Raw genomic sequence first — 25,494 nt, 5'->3', positions numbered from 1 at the left:
ATTTGGATAAATAATTTGTAATATCCGTGAAAAAATGGATCCAAATTTCGCCTTCTCTAAATTTGACGGTCCAGACCAATGGGATTTACTGTTTTATTATCCTAATTATATCCTGTCTTGCATCTCTCCAGCTTCCAATTGAACTGCAGCAATGCAAATAAATAATACTAGTACACATAAAACGGCATTTATTAATTAGGACCATAAGCGTAAAACTTATAGTATATGAGACTTTATTTCAGTTATGGCACACAGATCAAAACGATCAACAATAAGTTTATGCTTCCGAAACAACTAGATGATGGCCTTTCTACATTTCACTCCTGAGTACCTCCGCAACTCCATGTCTAAATGCTGGGTCTCACATTGAGGCGAGATGCTAACTTCTGACCCAGTGATTTATCAGCCTGTATCACATGCCAGTCATCCATGAAACTATCAGTAAAGCTAATTCTAAAGAAAGCTAATTCTAAAGATTGGACCTATGAAGCTCAAACGGATATATACTTTGTGAAGCATAGGAAAGTGTTTTTACCTGAGACCAGTATGAGATCCATATGCTGCGAATTTCATGAGTCACACGTGGATCAGAGAAGGCCTCAACCCAGCGGCAGATGAATCGCTCTTGCCTGGTTACGGCAAGGCAGAGCAGAAAATAAGAAGTTAGCGATCAAAAGTCCAATAAATGCATTTATTTTAATTTACCAAAGCAGAGAACCCAATTATACCTGTCTGCTGCCCAGGACCTGTATCTCTCTCCGGGCTGTTTGAAGTTGTTCTCCTTCTCAATGATGCACTGTGACCATAAGACTTAGTAAGTACATTACTCTCAAACAAAAGGTAGAGCAATTTGTAGATAAAACTGAAAACTGCAACTAAATGTTTAAATGACAAAGCAAAGCTTGAAAAGTAAAGAGTAAATATCGCCTCTATCCTCTATCCTAAACCAAGAAAAAGCCCGAAACATGCTGTTTTGCTACTGCTTTAAACCATGATTTTTTTCCAAACTCCTTTTTTGCATTTTTATATCAAAATTTTACCATCAAAATCAAGCAAATTATTGTGTCAATCAGATTGCACAAAAAAACAAACATAAATTATAGGCTAATAAACTTGAACAAACACGAACTACATTGCTAAACACGGTTGAAATTAAAGACATTACTTTGAAATAAGACACAAGAAAGTACAGGAACTGACCTTCTCACGCCTTCCAGTGCAAACAGCAGGTGGGATAGGGAACATCTCTGCATGACGAACAGGATCGTACCTTGAAGGGAAGTAATTTATCTGGAAAACAGTGTCATCCATTGGATCAGAACTCCGGCCATCATGGCTTATAGCATGCATTAAAATCAATGTTGCTCTTTAGAAGAAGCAAATATATATTTAGTTCAGCACATTTAGACATTCAGGAATCCATTATTGTGCTAGGAGAAATTAATGGAAAAGAGCAAAGTACCTCCTCATCTCTGTGCATGAAATTCATAAAACCTTCGTGGTGATTGTTGTGATGAGCACACTTGGGAGCATTGGCTGGGAGTTGCAGATAGTTTGGCCCAAGTCTGTGCCTCTGGGTATCAGCGTAGGAGAATATACGAGTCTGGAGCAACTTATCATCTGAGTAGTAGATTCCAGGAACCACAATGGCAGGGCAAAATGCAAGCTGTTCATTTTCAGCGAAGAAGTTGTCAATGTTCTTATTCAAAACCAAGCGGCCAACAGGCTGCAGGGGCAAGATGTCCTCAGGCCAGGTCTTAGTCACATCAAGAGGGTCAAAGTCAAATTTATCTTCATGGTCAGGATCAATTGTCTGGATGAAGAGCTTCCACTCAGGATAGTTGCCAGCAGCAATTGAGTCATAGAGATCCTGAGTGGCATGGCTGTGATTAGCTCCTCCAACCTTGATTGCCTCATCTTCCAGCAAGCATTTGACCCCACAAGTGGGCTTCCAGTGGAATTTCACATAGTGTGCTTTGCCAGCCTTGTTAATCAGAGTGTATGTGTTTACACCAGAACCTTCCATGTGTCTGTAATCTTGTGGAACACCCAAATCATCAAAGAGGAAAGTAAACATATGCAAGCTCTCAGGATGGTGTGAGAAGAAATCAAGGATCCTCCAATTCTCCTGAATATGGGACTTAGGGTTGGGCTTAAGAGCATGGACCATATCAGGGAATTTCATTCCATCACGAATAAAGAAGACTGGGAAATTGTTTCCCACAAGATCAAAATTACCCTGAGTTCATAAAAAGTTCAGAACAAGAACTGATCAACGCATTGGCAAATAAATAATATTTATAAAAGTAATGCATAATAAACTCAGGACTTCATTCATGAACTAAGACTTTTACCAAAAGAAGACAATTATAAATGTAATACATGCATATGTACATACATTTCTTCAGAGCATGTTTTAGCTAATAACCGAAGTTACAAGTGCTCTAAACCTCTTTTTCCTTTACAAATTACAACGCACCAAAGGAGCTTAGTGACAAAAGGAGGTGGCAGGTGAACTCATACCTCTCGGGTGTAGAACTTCACTGCAAAACCACGAGGATCCCTGAGGGTTTCAGGGCTTCCACGCTCATGGATGACAGTTGAAAATCGCAAGATAACAGGGGTTTGAACTCCAGGTGCTCGCAGAAAATCAGCACATGTAAGGTGAGAAATGTCATGGGTAACCTCGAAGAAACCCTTTGCGCTTGCTCCCCTAGCATGGACAACACGTTCTGGAATCCGCTCCCTGTCAAAGTTGGCAAGCTTTTCCACCAGATGATAGTCCTCAAGGAGAATCGGACCTGTCAAATAAAACAGTGCGGTCCAACTTGTCAACACCTTGTATTAAAAAGACAAAATATTCCTCTCACAAAAACTTCAACATAGTGATCAAGTTTTACAATTGACCCATACAAAATGCCAAGAGCAAACCCAGGTCCCCGCCCAAAAGTAAAAAAGAAGGTTTTTTGGTTATGGTAACCATATAATGAAATACGAACAACATAAGTACACCAAAACAACGAGGATGCTTATCATGGAAGATAAATCATGACTAATAAACAGTCAGTAGCTCAGGAATTTCATCATAATAATAAGGGGGAAACTCATATATACCTCTGGGTCCAACAGTAAGTGATGAATTGTTATTCCAAACTGGAGCGCCAGAATTGGTAGTCCAGAATGGTGAATTGAAAGCACTTGATGGACGGTGCTGTATCAACCAATTTAGAATACCAAAAAAGAACGATTATTCGCAAACTACAGATAATTATTTGAAATGGTTGTCAAATAAATTTCATGGTTTATCATCTAATTTCTAATAGCCCAAGATAAGGAACAAATCTTAAAGAATATACAGGATTGAAATCAACAAAAAAAAAAATCATCAAGGATCAAAGATGATATACAAATACATCATATTCGATTCGATTTAATAAATAAATAAATAAATCAATAGAATCAGAAAGAAACAGCGCAACTGATTAATAATACAAATCATAATAAAAAGGGAGAAAAGATAGGGTACCTTGTAGGGATCCATAGAGAAAGAGGCGAAGTAGACGAAGACAGGAAGAGAGAGCTTGAGACGTAACGGAAGGGTCGTGTGTCGATAGAAAGGAGATGATTATTTATAAAGCAAACGTGGCTCGCGTTTCTATTTTTGTATCTCTCCGCTTTTATCTAAAACATACAGTGACTGCATTTCCCTCCCGAATCCCGATACTTTCAATATCTCCCACCCAATTTAACGTCTCGCCGAATGCCTGCAACAAAATTAAAGGTCTTTCTCAAGTTTTAATTAAAATAAATAAAAATTTATTATTCTTGTTTTCAACAATATTTTATTGAAGTTATATGTTTAATGTGCTGGAAATTATTTTATTCGATATTAATTATTCATATTACTATACATTATATTTTATTAATCTCAACAATTGTCTATTATTTTGAATGTGATATTTTTACTCTATTTTTACTCTATTTTTACTTACTTATTACAATTTTTAACGTTTATTTTATTTTAATTTTATTTTTAAGTTCAAATGTTTTATCGAGAAAGTCTAAATTAACTAATTATAAAATTCGATAAATTTTTTATGTCTTAAATAAATATATATTTTATATCTCATTTATATGTTGATATTATGGTGGTCGATATTTTTTAGCATCGTCCTATTGGTTGGAATATTCTATTCTGATAGTAAATCGGAACAAAATATTTTAAATTCTGTTTTGGTGCAAATTTCGATCAATATTAATCGTATTGAATGCGTGTCGATTGATTCCATTCGTACAATCGATACAAAAAAAATTCTAAAATAAATTTAAATTTAAATTTTATTATTTATTTGTACCAAAAATAATTTTAAAATATATTTTAAAATTAAATTTTATTTATTTATTGAGAATTTTTATTTTTATTTTAAATTTGTTGAATTTGACTTGTGATATTCATGGTATGAGATGATTTTATTGTATAATTTATGGAATAATTTTTAATTTTTTTATTTTGAATTTTTAATGACAAATAGTATTTGTGAAACTTATTAAAATTATTTTATATAATTGATATCTTAAAATTTACATATAATAAGATTTAAACTCAAAACTTTTTAAAATCTTTTCTTTATTATTTCAACCAAAACTTTAATTTTATAAGTATTTTGTACTTGAGATTATTTAATCTCATTATTTAATATTTTAAATACTTTTAATAAACATATATTAAATATTTTAAAAATAACAATAAATTCAAAATAATACACTCAAAAAAGCCTATAATAATACATACCAATGTCAATACAAAAGCGATACCTCCACCGATACTATCCCAATAAAGATATCAAAATATAAAAGAAAAATTGATGTAAACATATTTATAGTAAAGAATGACGAGAAATTGGAATATGCACCGATATTTATGGTAAAGAAGTAGGAAAAGATGGGGTCCAGCGGTGATATTACAGACTTTTTAATGGCAGAAGAAATAGAGAAATTCAAGAAAAAGGAAATAATTAAAAATTAAAATATATTTGAGAAGTGCAGCAGTTTATGTTTCCTTATCCAAAAGTTGGAATTTTGCTAGACCCAATTCATACACCACTTATGGCTGGAGGTGAAATGGGCCACTCTTCTTATGACACGTCTTCACTAAACTCCTTGAAACGTGTGCTCTCTGTCTTTGTAATTTCAGCTTTTATCTCTTATCTTAGGATAAGTATCATTAAAAATATTTTTAATAATATTTTAAAATAATAATAATAATAATAAATAAATATATTTAATTTAATTTATTATTATAAAGGATATATATATTGATTTAAAACCAAGCAGTCGATAATATCAACTTTAATCAACATCATTAAAATTTTCTTTTAAACTTAAGCATCTATCTGGCCTTGGCCTGGCCGGATTTAATTCAAAATTAAGCTATCAAATGAATAAAATTTCATTAAAATTTAATTGTTAACTTTACATAATTTATGATGTTTAATTTAGTTTTTATTATTTAAATAAAAATGGTTTAAAGTATAAAATTGTCACCATATTATATTTACTATTTTTGTAGTTAAAATAATTTCTTTTAAATATTAAAATTAATAAATTAAATTATAATTTCTATTTAATGAAAAAATTAAAAAATAAAACGCATATATCATAAAAGAAAAAGTTGTTTATTTTATAATTAACTATTTTATTTTTTAATATTATATTAATTAACATATTATTGTTAAATATTAAAGCCAAATGTAAAAATAAAATAATTTTATTAAAATTTATCTTTAAATAAAATTAGTACAATAATAAATTTATTTCAAGTTCATGACAAAATTCATTTCTCAGACAAAACCCAATAAATATTAATAAATTTTAATTGTAAATCCAAGTGAATAGATTGGAAGGATGTTTCTGAAGATAGTATGAAAGCGGTAACATTGGGGAATATGCTGATAAGATTATAAAGGCCCCTTCAGCTATGGTTTGCCACACGACTGACTCTTAGCCTGGGACCCACATTTATTAAAAGAACACAACAAACCTTGTTTGAAAAATACATCATTTTACAAAATATCAATGAGACCATTGAAATGGGAACACATATTATAGATTTTGTGTTAGTTGCAAATTCTGCTTGCTTTTCTTACGTCGCGTGGAACTAAAAGAATCACACTTTTTTTTTTCTTTTTCACTTTTTATCCCGAAAATAAGTACAAAATGGAAATGCTTGATATTTTCTCTTTTTCTTTGGTGTTATATGATCTAAATTTTTTTTTTATATTTAAAAATCGACTTGTGAATCCAGTTTATTGACTAGAGAAGTCTGGAATCTTTTTTATGTAGGCTTGCGTATTGTATCTGTTCCATTTGTTCTAGTCTCATGTTCTTTCGCGTTAAAAATAATTACAAAATTAAATTTTGTATATTAATCTGATAGTTAAAGTATTCATCATTTCAGATATGGACTGAGTTTAAATAGCACTAGTCACATTATTATTAGGCTTTACACTTCTCTTATAATTCATAAAAAAAATAATTACCAAATTAAAAAAAAAGAACATATATGTATTTGGTTTATCTGACAAAAATATAAACAAACATAGTTAATGCCATGGAATTGAAACATGGTACTTCCCCATATAGCATATTAATCTTCTTGTCTCTCTTGATAGTGGATGTATTTTCCATTCAATTGATATTAGGAATAGATTCAGAAAATGAGCAATATATGAATGTAATAGCTCTAATTTCAATGCACTGAATTTGAAATCATAATAATTTTTTTATTTTTTTATTCCTAGTAATAATAACGACCTCATTGAGTCTTATATCTCCTAGCTCAACCAAAACTTGTCATAGTATTAACAAATGACAATGCCTTGAACTATTCACCATAAGTGTGTTTCATATTATTAAAAGTGAGGATTCTCTAATGTTATTGTAACCTCTATTCCAAAGGCTTTTGATGTATTGTTGGCTACAACAGCTATTATAAGTACTGAGAAAACCTGTAAAATTTAAGAGGCAATCAAATATTTTTCATTAATTGTTAATATAAATGGGCTTATGTTCTCCACATTTTGAATTTGAGTCTTAGCACTTTTGTGAAAAGCTTCATCAATTTGACCTTTATAATAACTCATCCACCGAATTGTTGGAAAAAATATAGTTTGAAAATTGAGACAATTTGTGATATTTATTGTAATAAAATTTTTCCCGAAATAGACCTGTGCTTTGAGCGAAACAAATCCTTATCGTTCCTAACTTTCAACAGAATGACCTTCTCGACTATTCTCGTACCACAAACTGCTTCGAGCATGGGCTTAAACAATTTTGAATCAAACACAAAATCAGAAATATTTCCTTTAATTTCAGTAGGAAAGCAAATCACTCTTTTATAGAAATCGGTAGAATTGTTATTCTCGAAAAAATATAATTTATACTTAGAAATAAATTCTCACTATTTTCGAGCAGAATAACAGTATCTCAAAGTTGTATATCACTTATTATGTTTTTAGCATTATTGGTGCCATTTATTTATAGAGGGAGGAAGTGAAACCCTAGTTGAATTAGTAGAATGCATTTTTATCCATTTATGTTCATTTCCAAATGTTTCTCATTTCTCTAAATTTATCATTTCTATTCGTTTGATTCAACTTGCAATTCATTTTTGTTTTCGACGAGCTAGTGGAGGGACCAAATTGACAACCAAATTGACATATGTGATTAGGGCTCAAATGATTTATAATTAAGTTCCAACTTTTCACCTATTAATTATAAACTCATTTAGTCACAAAGTCATTCTACTTTAGTATCATGACTGAGCTCTCCCCAATTACATACCATTACGAAAGTTACTTGATCAGTGCTTGTCTAATGACCTTGTCATAAGTGTGTTACCCTTACAAGATATCATTAGTCTCTTTGGGATAAATTCATTCTCCCAATATGATTCTATTTTATCTCATGGTAACCATTACATCTTCCTTCATGAAAAGTTAATTACTATCAAATAGTAATTAAGTCATTCATCACAAAGTCAAACGACCTGTGGTCACGTTTACTTTTAATCTACAATGTAATGTCAATGAGAGGATATCATTTACCCATGTCTTAGGCTATGAATTCCACTATTGTGAATGATGCTATACACTGAAGAAATCGTATATCCAACACACTAGCTTATGGTTTCTTATCTATTTTACCTTAGGCTTTTACTTATATCGAAGTATACGAGTCACGCATACATAGTCCATCATCCATTCAAGATTAAAGTATGCCACACTATAAACATCACAAGTGAATAAATCCATAAAAAAAAAGTTTAAGACCTATTCTTCTTGGGTCATGTCCGATGTACTATCAATCTAGTCAGTCACATCTATGTCTCTATCTTTTGGGAGTCATTCATTCCGATGCTCAAGACAAAGTGTAATAGCATATTTTTTAATTATGTTAGAAACAGTAGCTTCAAAACCCCATTTTTGATGTTCGAGTCTACAAATATTATTATTTAATATTCATGATGTTAGTATAAAACTTAATTGAAGTTTGGTCCCTTAATTTTGTCAAATTGATAGTTAATTAAGGTACAATAATTTTGTAAAAGAGGTAAAAGTTAGTTTGTATGGATTTTTAATTAATCGAAAGACTAAATTAGTAAATAAACCACTATTACTTAGCAAAATAGTGGTGAATGACTGATGAGTCACTAAACTAACTGAAATCATGACAAAAGCAATCGCACCTATCAAATAGTAGTATAGTTAAGGTGAGTCAAGAATATCGTATCCACGAGGACTAAAAGTACTAGTAATTACTATTTTTTTATTATCTAGCCTATAATTAAAGGGGATGTTTTTAATTTAAAATTATCTAAACTAATTACTAAGAACGCGACAAAAAGTGAATTAGGAAAATATTTGAGGAAAATCAATGATAAAGATAATACCCAGGAAATAATACACCTAGACTTCACTTATTAGTCTGAATCTGAATTAGACGATTTATTCACTTGCCTTGATCCGTAGAAATTCCTAAATTATGTTAATATCTCTTTCGAGAGTAAGAACAACTGCCTCTAAGTTGATTAATTGAAATCTTTTTTCTAATTAAAACCCCTATTGTCGCATTAACTCGATCTATGGATTCCCCTATTAAATTTGACTCTAATCCGGTAGATTTATGTCGTCCTATTTCTATGATTGCATGCAACTCCACTCACTTATGCCAGATCTACTCTTAGACAGGGACTTTTTCTCCACTGAAATAAGCACATCACACTTGAATTAATATCATGAAAATATTAAAGCAAGAAATAAGCATACATAATTGAGAACAAGAATCAACTATTTATCATATAATTCAGAAAATCAAATAATAAGATCCATCATAGGTTTCATTTTCCCTAGGTATCTAGGGGATTTAGTTCATAATCTGGGTGGAAAACATCTCAAAATTAGAATAATAACAAGACATAAGAAACCCAAAAAAACTTCGAAGGAAATTTGACTGGAGATCTTCAATCTTGAAGGAGATCTGCTTCTGAGTTGATTCCGACGGCGTTCTTCAAGTAATTTCTTCATTCTGCTCTGCATGCTTTCTTTAGTCCTCTTCTAATAGGTTTTTATAAATTTTAGAATGCTCAGAAACCTTAAAAATTGGGTTTTTTCACGTAAAAGAGAAGCAGGATTCGAAATCAACACGGGCTAGCACATGGGCGTGTGGCCAGCCCGTGTGGAAGTGCCCAGCCCCTATGGTTCTTGAAAATAGCTCTTTTTATCCGATTTTAGCCCGTTTTTCGCTCCTTTCACTTCCCTATGCTCACTTAAGTATAAAAACATAAATTTAAAGGATTAGGAGCATGAAATTCACTAATTCACATAATAAATCATCCAAAAATATGCTAAGCATGGGATTAAAACATGTTACTTTTATGGTTAATCAATGACATCTTTCATCCACCAATTTAGTTGATTAATATTTAGTTTTGTTAATTAAGGTTTAATTAAATAAAGTATAATTAATTAGTTTTAATTAAGGTATAAAAGAAAAAAAGAAAAGAAAAATATGACATTTCAATCATCTTCTTCACTTATCTGTAGCAAAAAAGAAAGGGAAAAGGGTTTGAAACTTTCAATCATTAGTCTTTTGATTAGTAAGAAATTTCAAGTTCGTTTCTTGTAATTTTTATATTTTTAAGATCGTGAGAGTTTGATTTAGCTAGCCTGTGTGCCAATTTATGAAACTATTAAAGTTTTCAAAAGTTTCCATTATTTATTTCTTGAAGTTTCGTATACTAAATTATTAGATTTTAAGCTTAGAAGTGAAAAAGGACTAGTTTGTTATATTTAATTGCTAATTTCTGAACATAGGGACTAAAGTGCATAAATTTCAAAATTAGTGTAAAATTTTTGTAATTATTGACAATAGAAGGTTATAGAAGGATGTAATTGAGATTGGTTTCGAAATTGAAGCTTAAATTTGAAAGTTATGGAAATTTCGAATTTAGGGACTAAAATTAATAAAATGTAAAATTTTAGAGGCATTTAAAAAATAAAAATTGGATTGATTCATGCAGTTAGTAGGATGTTATAATTTGAATTGAATTATTATATAGATCTATTAGTAGGATGTTATAATTTGAATTGAATTATTATATAGATCGAGAATTAAACCATATCGAGGATAATCAGGAAAAAGGTAAAATTACTGACTAGTCCTTGTGGTTCAACTTGTTTGCTGATTAAACTAAGTTCATATGGTGTGTTTGTGTTTAAATTTTTATGTATTTAAAATTATGAATATATGTATGTTTAATTAAAATTTAGATTGTTTACGATTTGGTACTAAATGTGAGATTTGGACTAAATTGTAAAGAAATGAATATGAACTTATATGCTGGATTACCCTGATGAACGCAGTAAATGTCTTATACACATGGATACAGATTGATTACCAATGATTACCAAGATCCAACAGTTGTTGCAGACTCGAAGATACATGTGGCTCATGTTTAGCTCGAATAAGTAAACTAATGTCGTTTTAAAGGTTTAGCCTGGACGAGTAACTTGATATGTATATTTACAACTTTGGCCAAGCTATTTGATGTGTCAATATAAAGGTTTAGCCCGAGTGGGCAACCTGACATGATTACATGCTTAGTTCAGACGAGCAACATATGTGATTAGCATCAGTGTACTCTAGTTCATTTATTGAGTTTCATCAGGTAATATTGATAATATGAAATGAGAAAATGAGATAACACAAAATGGATTTGATGTTCAAATATGGCGTTAGTGAATGATTTGAATATAAAGCTTTGGAACACATGTATAATTATTTATTTCATGATTAACATGAGATTGAGATAGATATTTAAATGTTATCTATTGATATGTTATCAATTTGGTACATTACATGATTGATTAAGCACTAAGCTTACCTTGTTGTTGTGGTTTGCTATGTTAGGTAAACTTTTTCAAGTTAAATAGTTTAATTCTAAATCGAGGTAAATTTCTTGTTTAAATACCTATGGACTTATTAAGCATTTGTTATGCTTACCCCCATTGTTTTTCCCTTTCCTTGTAGATTGTCAACTTGCGAAACGTGACGATCAGATCTACGAGAAGCTCACATTTTCTCGTGATTGACTTGGTAGTCTTTTAATCATTTTAAAGTCTAATTATGTGGCATGTACATAGGTATTAATATTCTTGTTAACTTTGGATTGATAGTTTGGTTTTAACTTAACTAAATTTTGAATTATGAAAAGTTAGTCACCTATGTATATGTGTATGTTTGGTAAAATGATAAGCTATAAATGTGGCACTTGAATGACAAGTTTGCTTGATAAAATGGTATGGTAAATGATGGAATAAAATGGCTATAAACATATGTGATTGATTTGTGAATCAATAGGTTGAATTAATATGTTTTGATGCCAAATTGGGGCATATTGGTTGATTAATTTGGTTAAAATGTGATGTTTTGGTATTTTTTTGGAATAGTCTTGTATAGGTAAGGTCGTGCAATATGCATCAAACCTTGTGTTTGATTGTTTGCTTGAAATAGGTATCAAACGGCCTAATTTGTACTAAAAACAGAGTCCATTTCGTGATGTTAGGCGATGTTTGTCGCGACGAGCTCTAGACTTTAGGCTACAACATGACGAGGAACTCCGTTGGCATAACGAGGCCAATTCAGTATGTCACATCGTGACGAGGAACCCTTCACATCGTGACATCATCTTAAAGTTTTAAAAATGATGTAAATTAGTCCTTATTCGATCTCGAGTTAATTTTAGAGTATACGTAGGCTCATATAAGTCCCATAAGAGGTTGTACATCATGTTTATTTTTTGAAATACTTATATTTGCATGAATTATACCTTGATTTGAAAGTTATATGTTTGTAGTTGCTCTGGCAATGGATGTATCATCCTGCAGCTCAGACTTGGCGATTGGGTTGGGCAAAGGGTGTTACATTTAGTGGTATCAAAGCTACAATTTAATTTTTTCTAGAACTGAATGTAACGCGTGTTAAGTTTAGAAATACATGCCACAATAACACGTGATAGTTTGATGCCTTCTGGTATAAATTGGTTCTATTTTTTCTTATAGATAAACCATGTCAATTGAATTGAATCGTGTTGTATTAGATAAAGCAAATAGTAACATTCCTACTTCCAATTAGGTAGCTGCAAATAGTATGCCTATTTCGCAAAGGCTTGGGAGCAAGGCAAAAGATGTCTTCTTCCAAATGATGAACTAATAGTTCAATCAGTTAAATCGAGCTACCCCTTCAGCTCTGCAATCCCAAATGCAACCTCCACCCTCAATCGTGCCTCTTACGACACCCCCTTGTCCTCAGAACCCAAATCCGATAAATGTTCATTGACCCCTAATTTATAAAATTCAAAAGTGTGGGGCTAAAGAATTTAGAGGTAAAAAGGATGATAATCCGAATAAAGTTGAATATTGGCTGGAAAATACTGTGAGGGTGCTCGATGAAATGATGTGTATACCAGAAGATAGGTTGAGATGTGTTATATCATTACTAAAAGAAAAGGCTTATTAGTGATGGACGATGTTGATAGTCGTTGTTCTGAGAGACCAGATGAATTGGGAGTTTTCTAGATTGAGTTTAGAAAGAAACATGTCAGCCGTTTATACCTCAAGAAGAAAAAGGAGGGAAATTATAACATTGAAATAGGGTGATATGGCTATTACTAAATACAAAAGTGAATTTTTCTAACTCAGCAAGTATGCCTGAGAATTGGTATCCACTGAGGTAGAGATGTACACCCAATTCGAATGGGGTTTAAATGAAGACATTCGAATGCTTGTTGAGGCTTTAGAATTGAAAGAATTTGTAGTGTTGGCAGAATAAGCTCAGAAATTGAGGAAATAAGGAATGTAAAGAAATGAGCCAAATTAAAAAGTAGGGATACTGAGAAATGCAAAATGATTAGATCATTCTTGACTCCTCCGTCCAAGCGAACTAGAGATTTCAAAAGTCAATCTTTTGCTTCTATAGGGAATTTGAAAAAAGATATGTTTAGGCAGAATTATCCAAGATGACAAGCTACATCAATAGCTAGTGCTAGTAGTGTCTGGATTATGAACAAACCTGTTTACGATCATTGCGGCAAAAACCATTTTGGGAAGTGTAGATTGAACAAAAGATCATGTTTCAGATATGGTTCTTTTGATAATTTATTGAAAGATTGCCCAAGTAAAGTTTAGACTAATTCAGAATAGATTACAAAATCGATGACAACTCTACAAAGAGGTAGAAGACCGAGATCCGAAAATAATGTTGGAGCTAGTTGTGGTGGAACTAGGGATACAACTGTGAGACCTGAAGCACGTGCACCAGCTAAAGCCTATGTGATACGAGCCAAAAAGGAGGCTACAACTCCTGATGTGATTACTGGTACATTTTCTCTTTTTGATGTTACTATACATGCTTTGATAGATCTTGGATCAATGCATTCATACATATACACTGCATTAGTAATCGAAAGAAATTTATTAGTAGAGTTGACTTACTATGATGTTAGAGTGTCAAACCTGTTGAGTCTAGAAATGAATTGCATGTTGAATCAAATGAACAGAAATGGATAGAAATGGTAAAGTTATAGAAATAAGAAATATTTGGAAATGAACATGGTTGTCTCTAAATGAAAATTACATTAATAATTAACTTATGGTTTTTTGAATTATTATTTAATTCATTAATTAAAGAATTGAAGTTTGAAAATGGAAATAAATTAATTGGTCATAGTGAATCTATTGAATGCGAAATATTAAATATATTTTCTCATAGATTCTTTTACGGTAAAGTCATCATGATTTTAATGGAACTAGAATTGGGTTGAGAAAATTATTTAATTGGGAAATTAATTTAAAATTTTAAAATTTTTATTTTGGGAAATAGAAAAATAAGTATTACGTTGGATTGATTTATAAAATACTAGGTTAAAATTCTAGGAAGTACTTGTAATTTGACTCGATATGGGAAATGCCTAAAATTCCTTCATGATAATGCTAGGGACGACAAACCCTAGTTGTAACCTCCCAAACCCGGCCTAGACGATATGACTGAATCGTGAAAGTCAAATTGGATATCTAAGTGTCGAACCTACTCTAACGATAGTTAAAAACCTTCAAGTACTCTCTGATTATAAAATTGTGGTTTCTATTTTTAATTTTGGAAAAAAAAAATGCTCATTTAATTAACCTAACCATGTTGAGGATAAATTAGCGAATTAGGTGTAGTTTTTGGAAAAAAAAAACCCATTGCTCGACATTGCCTTTGAAAAACATTTTGATTAATTTCTTTGCAATGAGAAAAATTACTATTACTAACCAAACTATTAATAACTTAGCCCAATAAAATGCATAGTCCAGTTTCAATGTATATAAATTCGTTAGTCCATCCTAATAATGAAAAACATGCATACATGAAAATCCCCAAAATAAAAAGCAGTCCCAAACCACAGTTTTAATAATTTTATAATCCAAAAACTGTATAATAATAATGAGAAAATAAAATAAAATAATAATGAGCTTAACAAGATCAGTGTGAGACTAAACAAACAAGCATTAATCATTCATACAAGCAATTTCACATGGAATCCAATAGCATAATCTAACATCAATAATAGTGGTATTAGTGAACATGATCATGACAAAATGCACATGTGAGATCCTGCCCATACCATCCGTTACACACCACAAGTTCCCCGAAACCCGTATGCCAAACTCCAACAAATGCGAGCATAGCTCGATGTGGTAAAACCACCGATAATCAATAATGTAGTGAAACTGTCGAATATCAAATAATGCGATATAATTGTCAATCCCCTCGTACTCCAAATACAGTGCACTGACTACGAATAACTGCGGACTTAATATGCTGCTTGTACTTCATGGAACTCCTCCGTCAACCACAAAATATCCTATCCCAATGCATATACAATATGTCATGTAAACTCATACATAGCCACAATTCAATACTTTTTACATCTAATTGACATTTTCAACATGCCTTCAATAAATAAATACATTCAATGAATGGAAACAATGTTCCAACTTTTAGATTACCATTTTGATGGTGCCTATCAATATCATTCAGTTTCACATACTTAACGAATTTTATTATGCATGTATAACAACCTTTTCAATATATCATATCAAATGTCCCATGCAATTACATCATGACCAAACTCAATATTTCAGCAAATCATGCTACTCAAACAACTAATCTCATACTATATAACACAATCATGCATCATAATCTCAATCATGAATTCACAGATAAACTAGCAACTTTGCTTACACATCAATTATTTAGGCTCAAAATGTACCTGGTTCGGTCACTTGTAAAACTAATTATTTGGCTATTAGGCAATTCCAATCAGCAAGCTAAATCATCAAATATAATGTGATAATCAACAATTTCAAACAACCTTGCGAGTTTAGGACTCACACCTCATCTTTTGCTTTTTCACAACACACTAGAGAATCTTTTGATTTTCCTTAATAAGCCTTAAAACGAACCTAAGTAAAAAATTAGTATAAATTCCTTCAATTTGTATCTTAACCAACCCTTAAACACCCACTTATGGGTTCAAACCAATCATCAAAATTACTACTATTTTACGAATGCAAACTAGTTAGATTTCTTACACTATTTTGATGCGAATCGCACAAGCGAACATTTTTTGGCTTTACGGTTGATTTGGGGTGTTCAGGTCAGCACCTAAGACATTTACATACTAGAAAATCAGTAGGAAATGCTGATTAAAATCCTTCATTTAATCAATCTATAACCTTTACCCAATAACTATGTCGAAACAACAAACTTAGTTTACCTTTAATCCCACTTATGCTTCTCAATTTGAGAGATCCGAATGACCAATTGATCAAGAATGTTTTTCCCTAATTGATATGTAATTAAAGGATGATTAGGAGGGTTCGAGGACACAAATTAAGGCTAGAAAAAAATGGTTAAGATTTAAGAAACAAAATATCCCCCTTCTTATACATAGGCGCACGCACCACTATCCATGGTGGCCAAAATTAGGGCTGATTTAAAAATGATTTAAAGATTTATTAAAATATGGAATCTTTAAAATCATTAAAATTCCCCCAAATTCTATACCTAGAAATTTAGGTTTTTAACTGGTAAGATTAATTAAGAAATTGAAGAAAAAAAAGATTTTACCTAAGCTAGTTGAGAGAAATGATAATGGCAATTTCTTTGCAATGTTTAGGATCGATATTAGAGTTTAAGATTTTAGATTCGAGGCTGATTTAGTTTAAATGAATGGAAGAAAAGTAATAGAGAGGATGATGCTCAATCTTTATGACAAAAGACTGAAAATCAATGGTGAATGGTGGTGGTAGGGGCAACAATGGTGGGAGAAGAGAAAAGGAAAAGAAAAAAAAATCAAGAGAAGGAGAAGAGGTTAGGGACAACTAAGGTAGGGAAAGAGAGGATTACAGGCTGATTATTTGTGAAAATTTTGTATTTATACCTAGGTTTACTAGGCTTGGGCGGCAAACACACTTAAAAGCAAGAGATTTTTGCAAAAATAAATTTATTTGCAAGAGAAGGATTTGAACTTGGGACCTCTAACTAACTTTCATGCTTACACATTTAAAACTAATCACTTAGCTAAATCCTTATTATTTTTTTATTATATATTTTTACATTTTTATTAACTTAAATTTTGAAATGTTACAGCTCTACCCCCTTAAGAAAATTTTATCCTCAAAATTACCTGATTCGAAAAGATTAGGATATTGAAGCCGAATTGAGTCATCCAGTTCCTAAGTAGCCTCTTCAATGCCATGATTTCACCAAAGTACTTTAACTAATGGAATTTGCTTATGCCTTAGCACTTTGATTTCACGATCCAATATCTAAACTAGTTCCTTCCTAAATGTCAAATCCAGTCTAACATTAATCTCCTTAACTAGTACAACATGCAAGGGATCTAATCAATATCACCTCAGCATCGAGACGTGAAACACATTGTGAATACAATTTAAATCAGGTGGCAACTCGAGTTGATAAGCTACGAGGTCAATCCTTTTAAGCACTCGATACTGACCAATGGATCTAAGGCTTAACTTTCCCCTTCAACCAAATCTCAAAACTTTCTTCCATGGAGAGACTTTAAGGAAAACCAAATCCCCCATATTAAACTCAAAATCCTTACGCTTCAAATCTGCATACGGCTTCTGTCTATCAGAAGCTTCAACCTATCTTGAATTAACCAAATTTTGTCCTTGGTTTCTATAACAATCTGAACCAATCAACTTTCTTTCTCCTATTTCAGTCCAACATAAAGGTGAATGAAACTTATGATCATAAAGAGCTTCATAAGGTTCGTTCTTGATACTTGACTGAAAACTATTATTATATGTGAACTCCGCCATCGGTAGGTGTTCTTCCCTACTACCTTGGAAGTCAATAACACAACTCCTCAACATATCTTCCAATATCTGAATGACCCTTTTGACTGACCATTGAATTGTGGATGAAAATTCATACTAAAATCCAACTGAGTACCCAATGTCTCGTGCAACTTCTTCTAGAACTGAGACGTGAATTTAGGATCTAACAGCCCGTTTTCAGTAAAATCAGAACAGTAGTTTTGAGACCAAAAATATAAAGTTAAAAAATTTATTTTATTATTATTTTATTTCTTACAGCATGATAGTAGTACCGCATAAAAATTTTGTTAAGAAATTTTACCGTTTACATGCTCAATTTGATAAAAGGACTAAATCGCATAAAGTGCAAAAGTTGAGTTCTAGTAGCTAAAAGTATTAAATAACTGTAGAACCTTAAATTAAGAGTCCTTATATGGTAATTGGACCTTAAATGTTGATAGTGGATGAACATGGTTTGGCATTATTGAAATTTTGATTAATTTTTAAGGTTATTTTGGTAATTAGTAAATAAAGTTAAAATTTAATAAAACAAAAGACAAAGCTGTCATCTTTTACCTTTCTTCAACCGATTTTCATATGAAGAAGCTAGGTTCGACCAACACAAATCCAATTGCATATCAAGATAGACCTCGTACAGCTTTAGATCGGGGCAAAAAAAAGTCTTGGATTAATCACTTTCGTATCTACGTATTCTTGTTGAGGTAAGTTCGTCTAATTAAATTGTGTATATATGTTTTCAAATGAAATATACTTGTGTTGTAAATTTCTATACATATACACCAGTTGCATGTCCAACGACATACGACAATTACCGAGCCTCATTTGAAACTTAAGAATTCGTAGGATACAAATGACATGTCATTAGGGTTTACATGATTCGAATGTTGGTCTTGAATGTCCTACCGATGGCTGAGGTTCAGCATGTGTTGTGCATTTTCCATAGCTCGTGTGAGCAGTATCGTGTAGCTACGTTCTGACCCACAGCTCATGTGAGCAGGCCTATATTGATAGCTTGTGTGAGCATTCTGTAACAGCCCGATTTTGGGCCTAGTCAGAACAATGGTTTCAGAACCACTATTTCGGGCTGAAGAAATTATTTTTTATGATATTTTATGTGTTATAGCATGATCATATAAGTGCATGAAAATTTTGGTGAAATAATTTTAGCGATTTCATGTTTAATTGAGAAAAAGGACTAAATCGCATAAAGGGCAAAAGTTTTGTTTTGCTAGCTAAAGGTGTCAAATAGTTATAGAACATTAAATTAGGGTCTTTATTGAGTAAATAGACCATAAATATGTTAGTTTTTGATCAAGGAGACAAAAAAAGGTTGAAAAGTCAAAGTTGACGTGCATTCGATGACTTTTTTGGTAATAAAATAAAACAAAAAGAAAAAAATTGTTGAAATATTTTCATCTTCCTTCTTCCCCACTGAAAATACCAGCAAATAGGGGGTTTTGAAAGCTTTTAAAATTTCAGCAACTTATATCCCTTACAAGTAAGTGATTTAGATGCCTATTTTTGATAATTTTTGTACTTTTGGAACCCTTGTGGCATGAACTAGCTAATGGGAAATGGTTGATAGTCTAGGAATTTGTCATGAAAGGATTTATGTTGTTTGCTAAATTTTTATGGAAGAAAATGAGTATTGGTTGTGTAATAAACAACTTTTATGAAATGATTTTCATGGAAAACACCTAAAAGGGCCATTTTGTAAAAGTTATAAAATCGGTTGTAATTGTGTGAAATAGTGGAAATTTCGGGTTGTTATAAGAGTAATAATTGGTTGGTTAGGCTTGGATAATAATTAAATTCGATAAAAATTGATTTCTAGGCCTAAGGGTAAAATGGTCATTTTGTAAAAGTCTAGGGGCAAAATGGTCATTTTTCCAAAAATGTGAATTTTGATTGTCCAAATTTATTTAGTGATTAAATGAGTGAATTTCATCATGTTAGATCAAGAAAATCGAGATTTGGGCTTAAATCGAAAAAGTGCATTGTTAAAGACAAAAAGAGAATAATTAGTCGAAATTGCATTTGAGGTAAGTTCGTGTGATTAAATGAGCATGATATTTATGCCATTGTTATTATACTTAAAAATATATCTTGCCATGATTGTGTTAAAGTTTATGTTGATGATATTGTATATGAGAAAGTGATGTCAAATGTAAATAACATTTATGTGTTGATTGAATGCTTGGAGATTTGATGGAATATGATATTCCATTGAAACGAGTAAGTTGTATGTAAATAATACAACTACATTGTTATTATATGTGTTTAAATTGATATAGCATGAATTGCTTGGTTGTGGAAATGAATATGTATGATGAATATTGAGATAGTAGAATTCCCGTTTGAACCTTAAAGAACAATTCAGATATTCATGCCATGACATTTGGGTTATTTGTGTGCTAGTGTAAGACATGTCTGAGACATGGCATCGGCTTTGAGACGAGAGCTAGTGTAAGACATGTCTGGGACATGCATCAACCTCGAGATGTAAGCCAGTGTAAGACATGTCTGGGTCATGCATTGGCTACGAGATGTGTCAGTATAAGACCATGTCTGGGACATGGCATCGGCACGGATATGTGAGAGCCAGTGTAAGACCATGTCTGGGACATGGCGTCGGCCTCGATGACGATAGTCAGTGTAAGACCATGTCTGGGACATGGCATCGATTTGATGGATGAGCCAGTGTAAAACCATGTCTGGGACATGACATCGACATTCTACCCCATGTTTGAGGCTTATTGAATATCTGGTAGTATTCGGAATGGTTCAATAGTGAGAGTTACGGTTTAAGCTAAATGAGAAAGGTTATGACCATATTGTGAGTGGTACATGTACTTACATAAAATTGATGAGATGTGAATTCAATTCATGTTATATTATTAGTAAGGAATAAATATGAGCATGTTGAGTAACACAGGTATGTATGCCAAGCTCATGAGAAATGATTTCAGTTTATGATGCACATTTAGTGAAGATGTAAATAGGTAATTCATGCTTATGAGAATGATTTTGTGATGGCCTTGTGATTATAGGTCTATACTTATGATGTATGAATATGTAACCTTACCAATGTGGTGAAAATGAATTAATATGGTGTGATAAACGTAGTATCGTTAATTTACACTAAAACAGTTTTGGACAGCAGCCATAGTCCGACTTTAAAAATCCACCAAAAATTATGGAAATTGAGATAGAGGCCGAACAAAATATGAAATTAAAGCCTAATAAGTCTAATTTCACATAGAAGAAATGTGTAAGCAAAAGAGTTTCATATTATGAAATATTTTAATTGTTGTGAGACAGAGTCAGAATGAATTTGAAATCCCTTGTTCTGATTTGAGAAAATCATTGAAAGTTATAAAAAAATATTTATGAGTTATAATTTATATGATTAGAAATGAGTCTATTTTCAAGATAAATAGACAAGAACATCATCTGAGTCCCATATTATGAGATAATTAATTTTTAGTGAAGAGGGGTCAGAACTGTCAGACAACAAAAAATGGTAAATTTAAGGAATAAACTGTAGTAATTGGCTGAACCAAAAATTCTAAAAATTTTATGGTAAGAATATATATCAGTCTAGTTTTAGGGAAAATTAGCGAAACTTAATTTGGAGTTCCATAGCTCTAGATATAAATAATTTAGTGACTGTGAATCAAGAAAACAGCTTGATTGGTAAAATGCAAATAGGGTTGTATTACCATGAGAAGCAAGTTGATAAATTGCTTATTATTTTCATACGGTCTTGCTAACCTATAAAGCTTACTCCCTTCCCTTCCTTTCCTTTAGTGTTTTCAGGTTACCTTAGGGTTGGAGATCGTCGGAGACAGCATCATACAATCAAGTCGCTACCTTTGGAATAATGAAGCATATATTAGAAATTTCAAGTGAGTGGCATGTATAGGGATCTAGTTGATTGACATGTATTATTTTTCTTTGGACAAATGTGTTGGCTTATATTGAGTTATATGGATATGGTCATGAGATGTGGCTCATATTGATTTTGGCTTGTAAGGCTAGCTATTCATGTCATGTCTAATGTTTATAAGGTGATTATGTTTGTTTGTCATGCATGGTTAGTAATATGATATGTGTGTTGGATGTATGCTCTATGACCATTTGAGGTGGTCATAGCCATGTAGTAATCGCACGTTATAAACACAACGTGATAACGGTTGAACTTGAGTGCTTAATGGATAAGTTGGTAACCATAGCATAATGGTAAAAGTAGTCATCAAAATGACAAGTCTTATGAATGTGAAATAAGGAATTTAGACTTGGTATTGCATGAGTAGATGCATTACTTGTAAGAGGACATGTTAATGTTAAGGATATGTCTTAATAAAGAGTGTTTAATCACTAAAATGATGCCATAATTTTCGATTTTGATATGCATAAGGTTGTAAGAGATTATGGGTTACATGAAGGCTTGGAAAATAGCCTAAGTGTTGGCCACACAGGCTGAGACATGGCCGTTTGTTTCAACCGTGTGAGGGACACGGCCTGGAGACAGGGGCGTGTAGCTCGGCCGTATGGTTCGATGTGCATCCTGACATCATAAACAGAGAGTTACATGGCCTGAGGACACAGGCATGCCAAAGGCACACGGGCATGTGACCCTGTTTCATGGAAAAACTTTTTAAGTTTTCCTAAAACTTCTCAAAGTTCTCGATTTAGTCCCGAATCGATTCCAATGAATGTTTTGGGCTTCGTAGACCCAAATAAGGGATGACATGCATGTGTTTGAAATGTTTTGAATTAAAAGAGATTTTATGGCCTGATTTTTGCATGAATGTGTATGTTTAAGTCTGGTAATGCCTCATACCCTGTTTCGGCATCGAAAATGGGTAAAGGGTGTTACACATCCTGATTCACAGCTTGTGTGAGCATACATGTACAGGATTTGACAGATTACAGTTATATGATTTAGCACACTATGTGTGAGCTATCCCGGGTATCCAACGGTATTCTAAGTTGTTCAACGGACATTATTCTGAAACGAAATGGTAAGGGTTCAATACAGACTATTACAGGAACACATATGAATTACATGGAAATGTTATTACATGGTATATGGAAAATTGAATTGGATGATACATGTAACATCCCATTTTTAGTGAAATCAGAATAGTGGTTTCTGGACCACAAATCCGAGGCAGAAAAAAATTATTTTAATATTATTGCATGGTTTTTATTTTGATAAGAATGTTATATGAAAATTCTGATAAGAAAATTTTATCAATTATGTGCTTAATTATAGAGAGGACCAAATTGCATTGAAGGAAAAGGTTGAATTCTAATAACTAGAAGGACCAAATAGTTATGAAATTCAAAACTTGAGGTCCTTATATGGTAATTAAACCATTAAAGAAAAGTTAGTAGATATTTTTGGTGATTCATCCATGGAAAATTAGAAAAAGGCTAAGGACTAAATTGGAAATCAAAATAATTAAAAATGATAAATAATTAAATAGAAATATCATCTTATATCATCTTCATCTTCATCCCCAAATTCCATGGAAACCCTAAGAAAGAGAAATGAAACTAATCAAAGCTTAATTGGGTCAGTATTTAAGTATCGTTTTTAGTAATTTTTATATTTTTGAGATCGGGATAGTTTAATCTATCTATTTTAAGGATTAATTTAAAAATTTATCAAAGTAACAAAGTTTTTCCATGGATGAATATGCTGAAAATTTGAAATTTACTGTAGAAAATGAAAGGTTGTTGATAGATAACAATTTTTACAAAGTAAATTTTGATGAAATTATAATTTAAGGACTAAATTGTAAAGATGTGAAAGTTGAAGAAAAATTATGAATTTATGGAATACATGTGTTGTAAAATTTATATGAAAATTTTGGCTAGACTTGGAATAAGGATTAAATTGCATGAATTTCATTTTTCGAGCCTAGAAACGAAATTGGAATTTAAGAAAAGTATAGGGGCAAAATGGTAATTTTTCCCGTAAATTGAATCCAATTGAATATGACATGTGAGAAATTGATTATTAAATTCATTTATATAGATCCGAGCAACACAAATTCGAAGCTAGATCGAGGAAAAGAAAAAGTTTCGGATTAGTAGAATTTATTGTACGAACGACTATTTAGGTAAGTTCATGTAACCGAATTGTGTTTATTTATATGCTTGTATTGAATGTGTTATGTGATTTTATAAATTGTAAATGTTTAAAGTATGAAATGAATTATATGCCTGATATAACTTGAATAAATGTCAAGTTCCGTTTGAATAATGAAATTCGATGAATATAAGTAATTTCCCATATTGAATGTGATAATGCATGTGTTGCAGACAGGATTTAGCTCAGACGAGTAATCTTGAATATAGCCCTCTTGAGCATCCTGTTATATAGTTCCTGTGAGTATCTTGATCGGTAGTGATTTTGCATGTGTTGCACACTACCGCAGCTCTGTGTGAGCGTCATGTTACATGGTTCGATCGGTTGTGATCCAGCATATATTGTGGACACAAAAGCAGCTCTACGTGAGCGTCCTGATATAAGCTTTATGGGTTTCCTGACATGGCTCGCTTGAACTCCCTGTTACCTTATCTGGTGCTCCCTGATATTAACTCTTCGGAGTTATTTGTTAAGCTCTATGAGCTCCCTAAATAAAACTCTTATGAGTTTCCTGTTTAGTCCGGATAAGTGTCATGTTTCGTTGCTTAACTGAGCATCCTGATATGTGGCTCGAGAGTGTGCTTCCTGATTAAGTGCCCTAATGGGTACCCTTGATTATGAGTTGACGGTTTACAATTTTGTACACCTTGAGAGTACTACCTGAGTATCCATCGAAATTTCAATGATTCAACGGATAAATTCCTGAAATGAGAATCTATGAGATTAAATGAGTTATATCTCGAATGTTCCTACCATTTTTAAAAATTTGTAGCATGATGAACTCATCCATGTATTTAATGTACATGTGAATTATGTGACTAACATACTTGTTTGAATGTATGTGATTTGTCAAATTTGCCAAATTATTGGGTATCATGTTCTTGTATGCTTAATTGAATGAATGTAATTGGTAAGTTTAATTCTTGTTATATGAACTTACTAAGCATTAAATGCTTACTAGGTTTGATTTTCTCTATTTTATAGTACTCGAGAGCTCGCAAAGGTTGGAGGTCAGTCGGAGTATCATCACACTATCTACTATCTCTTTTGGTATAAATAATAAAATTTATTTTGGTATAATGGAATGTATAGGTTAACTTGACCAAATGATGGCTTGTAAATGGATGTTTGTAATCTAGCCATTGGTATGGCTAGTGATGTTTGATTTTGTATATTATTACAAAGTTATATCATGTTAAAAAATATATATGTATGGTATGGTTAGATTAAATTAAGGCAAACCATATGCCTTAACAAAAAGGTAAGTTTAGCTATATAAATATAGGTGATGTTATGTTATACATGTTAATGATATTTGCTTGGTTTAATGCTTGGAATTGGTTGATACATGTGTATAAGTGT

At 32.0% G+C, this 25,494-nt stretch overlaps 1 protein-coding gene across 1 annotated transcript; it reads right to left on the bottom strand.

The window, feature by feature from the left end:
• Positions 1-187: 187 nt before the first annotated feature.
• LOC108483079 (catalase isozyme 1) lies at positions 188-3,763 on the bottom strand. Its single transcript, XM_017786282.2, has 8 exons — positions 3,527-3,763; positions 3,115-3,211; positions 2,524-2,801; positions 1,463-2,239; positions 1,201-1,290; positions 729-796; positions 536-629; positions 188-407 (listed from the first exon to the last, which is right to left on the bottom strand). Exons 1-8 carry the CDS (start codon positions 3,539-3,541, stop codon positions 348-350), a joined length of 1,479 nt encoding a protein of 492 aa, XP_017641771.1. The 5' UTR covers positions 3,542-3,763; the 3' UTR covers positions 188-347.
• Positions 3,764-25,494: the final 21,731 nt, after the last annotated feature.

The sequence above is a fragment of the Gossypium arboreum genome, chromosome 1 (assembly GCF_025698485.1).
Source record: "Gossypium arboreum isolate Shixiya-1 chromosome 1, ASM2569848v2, whole genome shotgun sequence".
Taxonomy (NCBI): domain Eukaryota; kingdom Viridiplantae; phylum Streptophyta; class Magnoliopsida; order Malvales; family Malvaceae; genus Gossypium; species Gossypium arboreum.
Note: the sequence above shows the minus strand (reverse complement) of the source record. Positions and strands in the feature narration are given on the sequence as shown.